This window comes from Mus caroli, chromosome 6 (assembly GCF_900094665.2).
Source record: "Mus caroli chromosome 6, CAROLI_EIJ_v1.1, whole genome shotgun sequence".
NCBI classification, from domain to species: Eukaryota; Metazoa; Chordata; class Mammalia; order Rodentia; family Muridae; genus Mus; species Mus caroli.
Window position 1 is genome coordinate 50,895,526 of NC_034575.1, and position 8,019 is coordinate 50,903,544.

The 8,019-nt window shown below is 40.8% G+C and overlaps 1 protein-coding gene across 1 annotated transcript in view; it reads right to left on the reverse strand.

Moving 5' to 3' along the window:
• Window positions 1–8,019, reverse strand: part of Pde1c (phosphodiesterase 1C) — a 535,503-nt gene that overhangs the window by 359,769 nt on the left and 167,715 nt on the right. Inside the window, exon 3 of the mRNA XM_029478709.1 lies at window positions 7,311–7,361. Coding sequence (XP_029334569.1) covers window positions 7,311–7,361 — 51 coding nt within the window. The remainder of the gene's footprint in view (window positions 1–7,310; window positions 7,362–8,019) is intronic.

Sequence of the window (8,019 nt, forward strand, 5' to 3'; positions counted from 1 at the left end):
CAAGATTTTGCTGAAAGGACCCAAATATAGCTGTCTCTTGTGAGACGATGCCGGGGCCTAGCAAACACAGGAGTGGATGTTCACAGTCAGCTATTGGGCTGTTTTTTAAATATCTCCATACATTTTGATTCAACAAACTTTCCTCTTAACCCTGTTTGAACAAAGTTTAACTTTTAAGTACCATAAGCTTTGACAAACTTCATCTTTATCCCAACTCAATAAAACATGATTTTATTCCTCTTAAGACTTCATCTTCAGGATGGAAATGTGATATTTACTTACAGTTGTTTGACGATCTGCTTCTTGAGTTTCTCTAATTGGTTCCATTACAGTTAGACATCACATTCTGCATAATTTCTGTTCTTTTAAATTTCTTAAGATTGTTTTATGATCTAAGGTTAGACTATCTTGGGATGTATTCTTTGCATACTTTAGAAGGAAATGTGTGTTTGGCAGTTACTGAATGAACTAAGCACATAACAATTAAATACCACTGACTGTTGGTGGTGCTGAGTTCTTCTTTATGCTCTGTATGTTCTATGTATGGTTGAAGGAGGTGTGTTGACGTGTCCAACTATAGTTGTGTAGCTAGCTGTCTGTCTCTTGTTTTACCTATGTCAGATTTTGATTCACATATTTTACATCTCAGTTCACTGTTACATAGACATGTGAAATTGCTGTCTTCTTGGTAGAATGACCACTATCATGATACACTGTTCCTCATGTTTTCTTTATTTGATGATACACTAGAGATTCTCTTTGATTGATGCTAATGTGGGTCTTTTTTCCATTCTTTGACCTTCAGCTTGCTTAAATGGTTTTATTTGTTTCTTATAGGTAATACATAGTTGGTCATGTTTCTTAATCTACTATGACAATATCTCCGTTAATTGCTGAACTTAGATCATTTGCATATAGGGTATTATACATACTGGAGTCATATTTGTTTTGCTTGTTTTTTAATCCTTCTATTCCTCTTGTGACTTACAAGAATGTTTGTGTATAGATTTCTAAGTAGGTATACTGGATTTTGCATCATACATTGGATATACACAGTAATAATAACTATGTCTTCTAGAGTGATTTTTTTTTGCCAATTCAAGAATAGAACCTTTATATCTACTTATATCCCTGTGGTTGCCCAATTTAAAATAAAATTATGACTATTTAATAGCATTCATAATGATTATATTTGTTTTATGCACCCTTAGAAACACATCGGATAATTGTGATTTCTCTTCAAATACCGTAAGTAATTTAGAAAATCTAAGGTAAGCCCTTATCAACTTGTTCTTGGTATTTCCTGTTCTTCCCTTCCTCATTTCCATGGCTCTTTATTTTAAGTTTCCTTTTGTTTAGGAACTTCCTTTACCCTTCCTTCAGCCTGATTTTTTTTCTTCAACTTGTAACATGTAGATTGTTCCTTTGTTCTGGAGGCCATCGTACTGGTTGCCGGTTTCCTCATTTGTAGTTCTTTCCTGTTATCGCTTGAAGACACTGTGTTTCTGTGGCTCCTGATGAGGAATCTGCCATAACTCAATTTGCTTTCCTTCCACCAGTCAGTTGTCTGTTTACTCTGGCTTATTCCAAAATTACTCCTGAATTTTTAGAAGTTTGACTAAATGTTTATTTTTTTTAATATTTTTTATTACGTATTTTCCTCAATTACATTTCCAATGCTATCCCAAAAGTCCCCCATACCCTCCCCCCTACTTCCCTACCCACCCATTCCCATTGTTTGGCCCTGGTGTTCCCCTGTACTGGGGCATATAAAGTAAATGTTTCTTAGCATGAATTTCATTGGTCTTACTCTCTGACACACAAGCAGAAAAATACGGGATACTGCCGCATTACTGCAAAGAGAATGTAAAAATCCAAGGACCCCACTGGGCTGCTACTGTTCCACTGATATCCAAAAAATAAAAGGAGAGGTAAAATTCTTTGTTCCACATATGTTTTCTACCGATGGTACATCATATTGTCTCTGCTACATTTATAGGTCACCCGAATGAAAGAGAGAAAATGCAGCCTTACATCTCAGTGTGAGGTTTATCCGTCTCACACTCAACAAGAACAGGTGGGATGGGAAAGATGCAGGCACTTTTGGAAAACAAATCTATGTTTTAAAAGTCCAATTTAGGAGATTTCAGTTAGTTCACCATTACTGCAGAACCCAAATTCTTTCATTACATGGTCAGTAAAACATGGTGCCAGCGGCTATGGAAGTGATGTGGCATCAATGAGCTCTACTGACATTAAATTGTCCCTCCATTGCTAGAACCCATAAAGTGCTTTCTGTTTATTATAAAGTACTTTGAAATATTTTATTCAGTATTTCTTTATGCATGTAAAAATGAAAGAGTTTTCAAGTTAACTAAACTATCTTTTGCTGGAACCTAAAACATTGCCCTAATTTTTTTCACAACGAGAGAGTAGAAGACAAATGAGGAGTGAAGTAGTCAAATCACATCTTCCTTGTCCCCTGAAGTCAAAAGATTCTAATCTGACCTTTTTTATTGTATGAGCTTCATGCAGGTATCTAGGGGGAAATACTGCTATTTCTCTTATGGGAAAAGAAGCTGGTCTGCATTTAAGCAAAATGTAAGGTGGGGGGGGGCAGGAGGTAAGATGCTAAGGGCAACAGGGTCTTCAAACACCAACACAATAAAGGAGAGAAAGGTGTTCTGTGTGGGGTACTGGGGTAGTTTACTGGAGGAAGGTGAAAATAAATGGTAAGACATGGAAGAGGGTGAGAGAATAATAAGAGGTGGTACCCAGGAGGTGGCTTGTGGAAGTGGTACTTTAAAGTGTGCCAGGTGGTAGAGCCACCAAATGGACTGTTAAAAATAGTTCTATGGTTCTAAGGTTCTATCAGGACCCATACCAAGAGCCAGAGTCAGCAAATGTAGAATGAATCCAAGAATTTGCATTTCTAGAAAGTTCTTGGGATTCCATGTAAAAATCATGGAGCTGCCATCCCTTCACCTGTAGACATTCTAGAGACACCATTAGGTGAGTGGGAAATGGAAGCTCAGATCCTGAAGAGTGTTGAGTGACCTAGAGCCCAGTACAGGAGCTGAAGTATTGAGAAATACTATGGAGTGTATAGGAGAAATCAAAAAAAAGCTCAAATCCAGCTCCTACTCCCATACATCTGTTTTGATCTTTACTGCAGGACAATCAACATATGAAATGCAGTTATTTAAAGTGTGTATTATGAGATTTTGGTCATAAGCATACACCTGTGATACCATCCCCACCATCAAAATACTTCTGAACATGCCCATCACCTCCAAAGTGGCCTTTGGTCCATCTGAATTTTTGTTTCTTTGTTGGTTGGTTTTGGGTTTTGATTTGGTTGTTTCTGGGGGGGGCTTGTGGTTTGAAACTGTAGTACTAGCTATTCTCTAATATGCTTTAAGAGTGTACTACTAGGTGGTAATCAGCAGATCTCAACGATTTACTCATCTTTCATAACCCAAACTTTATACCCACTGAAAATAACTTCCCATTGCCCAGCAATCTCCTTCCCTTCTCTGTTCCTATGGATTTGTCACTTCAACCTACATAAAACCTTGCATGCTGTTGATGCCTTCTTCCCTGAGTTCTTTATATCTCTTCCATTACACACGGCCCTCAGAATTCTGACGGCCTGGCCATGAGCTGCAGCCCTTCTTTCTCATCCTTGCTCTCATCTGGATTCCAGAATCCATCCCTTCCCAACTCAAGCTCCCTTGTCTATGACAGCCATTCCTAGTGATGACAATATAGGAAACTTCTTTGCACCCAAGCATTCTCTGTCACAATTTAAGCATCAGCATATAGAGGACCATGCTCGTCTCTGGCTCAACCCTGCCCCAGCGCTCATCTCCCAGTGCACATTGCTGCTTCTCCCACACTGCTTCCAGGTAAGGAAATTATTCATCCAGGGCAAAGACCCTCAGTGCTGATTTTAGCTCCATCAGCCCTAGTTGCCTAAGGTCTTCAACAGAAGATCTATCTCTATCAACATCTATACTTCTCTCTCCAAAATAAGAGCGCCAAATCTACAGACATTACTAATTACCTTCAATTCCTCCTGCTGCTTCTGAAACCACTATTTTGTTTTATTTTTATTTTATGTGTGAAGGTGTTTTGCCTGCATGTATGTCCGTTTAAGGCCAGAATATGGCATATGGTTCAATAGAACTGGAGTTGCAGACAGGTCTGAGCCACTGCATGGGTTTTGGGAGCAACCCAGGTCTTCAGGAAGGACAACTAATACTTTCTTAACCACTAAGACACCTCTCTGGTCTAAAAGTTACTATTTTTTTCAATGATTGCTCATCTCAGGGAGACATTTTTCTCCCATATTCTGGGAGAGCAATGGAAACTTCAGAATAAAACTATCTGGCTCTTTACACGTTGAGACCACTGCATCCTCTCCATGTTTCTGCAGTTCCCTGGAACTCCTTCACAGTACAAGTCCAAAAGAACATGCAGCAGCCTCTTAGCTCCTGGAGTGCAGAAGCACATCACGCAGCCCAGGCTTCTTCTGCCCCTCTGTGGCTGGACCTGAGCACTACACATGGCTGTTAACCCCTGACAGGGGAAAGAGCTTTTATGTTTTAAGATTAGAAACAACTTTCTCTAACACACCAACCTTTATGATATCTCCATATACAAGAGGGAATGCCCAGGATAATGATATAGCTTAGCTTCAGGACAAGGCTCATGACAGGTGCAATTTTCAGACACCTTAGCAATACTGTTTATAATAAACCAGTTATTAGGTACTTGCTCTGATTGAGGCCAGGATGATTAAAAGTCAAAGCTTGAAATGCAAGGACAGATGGGATCTGAGGTCTCCCAAGACCCATCCCTAATCCCAGTGTTTCTCTGACCCTCTGGCTGGGTCTAGACTTCACAGCAAAGGCTCCAGTTTGGTATTCCATTGGATAATATACCCTAGCTTGTTGAAAGCTAGACTTTCCACCTAGCTCTGTCTTGTTAAAGAAAATTTGGAGAGAAGTACAGTCCTTTATCCTCCCAGTTCCAGAGTACCATCCAGGTCCTCCCCCTCCTCCCACGCAGAATGCTTCATCCCACCACTCTTTTGGTGTGGTACATGAAGAGTTGGGAATTCAACAGTTGTATAAGGAGAATGTTCTTCCCTTTCTGATGCCATCCAAGTTCCCTTCTCTCTCCTACTTGCTACAAGAAGAGGCAGCACCTAACATGGCCTCTGACTTTCTCTTGGGATACAGCACTCTGTCATAACACTTTCCTTTCCTTCTCTGTGCTGGGCTCATCTCACACGAATACTGTGAACCATTTTCCCTGTATAGACTTCCCCAACCCCCAGCACCCTCATTTATGTCTAGCAAATAAGCTGTCATATGACATGTCACCCTTTCAAATCAGGCACATGGCTTAGAAATTATAGAAGTTACCTACAAGAGAAATTACCCTTTCTGTCCATAAAGGGACTTACTGTTCCAGATCTCCTGGCTATGTGGCTCAAGGACCCACTTCTCTTTCCACACCAAGGCAAGTGTCGGGAACTCTCACTAAGGTAAATCCTGCACACAATCTCCAGATTATCCATCTTTCTGACTATTACTCAAGAGATGAAAAATAAGAATAAAAGGGATAAAGGCATATCCATCATGCTCATTGAAATACTTATTTTGGAAATAATGGTTCCAGGTAGGAGGACAATGAAAAATGGGACCCGTGAGAAGTGAGTGTTCATTCCAGTGTCTACAATGTGAGCACTTAGTTCTCTGTCATTAGCATACATCATTGCAGTTTTATAAAAACCATCTCTGGGAAATCAATCGTAAAAATTTGAAACTTTCTGAAAAGTGGGAGAAGGCAGAGTTTAGAGGAATTTCTATAAATAGAGAAATCATAGTTTTAACTTCATGCATTAAGATCACTCTGGTCATGTCACACTTGGATCTTGTCAACCACACTCGGGGTAAAGTAATGATAGGATAAGATATCAACTTTTTGTAAAAGTTATCACCTTCATTTTTTAGATTGGAAATCCAGGACCATAAAATTGAAGAAAAGCAAACATAACATTGCAGTAAGGAAATCCCACCTATTTTTATTTAAGACATAACCATTTCTCAACTTAAAACAGAAGAAGTTTGTAGTGCATTTCTATCACCCCTGTTCTGGCTCCAGCATCCCCACTGTTTTCACTGGCACCCACTCATTCAGGACATCCACAAACTTGCTATGTGATCTACTGATCACATGGGTATGGAAGCTATTGAGAAGCTTTTGATGGTTACTTTTTTATCAAGATCAAGATCTGAACAGATCTGGTGGGAAACAGTAGCCTGACGTGATATTCCTGAGCCCAAGGAAAGGCATCAATCCATCTGAGCTGTAAAGTGTCACTAAGACAGTGGTACAAGTGCACAAATCCACCATGGGTTGCAATGATGCTGTATATGTGGAAAGGCCATGCAGCTACAAGCTTCCTTCCTTCAGCACCACTAAACCTCCTCCCTCTGCACCGTACTCTGGGGATACCCCTCACACAGTGCCTCTCTAAGTATTGTGACAAGAGTCATCTGGGGATTTATTAAAAATGCAGGCCCGGGTGCAAGAGATTTGGAGTAGGTGTCTGAAGGCTCTGTATCTCTCAAAAGCAAAGGTGAAACTTGTCTACTGCTCTGGAAATCAGACTTCAAAGAGCAAAGCCCTAGAGTTCAGCTTGGAGACCAGAGGTCTCGAGACTAAAAAGCCCATGGCCATGAGTGCCTCGCATGGGATGGGGCAGAAGAGTAATATTAATGTGATAGTTTGTATATTCTTGGACCAGGGAGTGGCACCATCTGGAGGTGTGGCCTTGTTGGAATAGGTGTGACCTGGTTGGAGTAGGTATGTCACTGGGGGTGTGGGCTTAAGACTCTCACCCCAGTTACCTGGAAGTCAGTCTTCCACTAGCAGCCTTTGGATGAAGACGTAGAACTCTCAGCTCTGCCTGAGCCATGACAGCCTGGATGCTGCCATGCTCCCACCTTGATGATAATGGACTGAATCTCTGAACCTGTAAGCCAGCCCCAATTAAATGTTCTTTATATAGACTTTACCAAGACTTATATATATATAGATAGCCTTTACCAAGATTTGTCTTGGTCATGGTGTCTGTTCACAACAATAAAACCCTGACTAAGACAATTAACTAGCAGGAGACTGCATTATTGCTTGAAAAACACCTAACAGAATCACAGAGGTGAAGCACATGAGCAAAGGCCTCTGGTGAACACGTTCTACTGGAGCCCCACAAGAATGAAGCAAGGTTTACTCACGGGAGAAGCGAGCAAGTGGTCTGGCATTCTTGTCTCCTGCTTCATTTGCAACTAGGGAGAAAACAGAGGACATAGTTAAGAACAAGGCACAGCAAAGAGTACCCATAAACATCCCACCCAACGAGAACTCACAGGCCTATTACCAATGCTATTCATTGATTACCCTCCACAATCTGAAAGTAAAGCCCTGGCAGAATGTAGCTGGTGCCCAACTAGAAGCTCTTCCCTTACTGACTTCCATTCATGGTGCTTGAAGGTGCTCTGCACACTACTGGAAGAAAAAGGTAATCTGTAATATCACCCAGCTACAAACCCTGAAACCTACAGCAGCAATCTGCCTCAGAGATATTCTGATCAATAGGGCTACAAATGTTTCAGGAAAAACCAATCACTCTGAAAGCCCATTCCATGAGATCTAATCCACACCTGACACTACTAATGAAGCCAAGAACTGGAGACTAGATGGGCCCTATGGGAAAACCTACTAGTATTATTCTACTAAATGAACACAGTAATAAAATGACTCCTAATGACATATGTTATAACTGTAGATCAGTATACCACTCAACCCTCGTAAGAGTATTCTTATTCTTGCAGTAGATGGCCATTAACAAAGAGATCCACTCTTCCCAATGATGGCCAACCATTGGGAAGAGAGGCCCCTTGGTATTGCTAACTTTATATGCCCCAGTACAGGGGGACGCCAGGG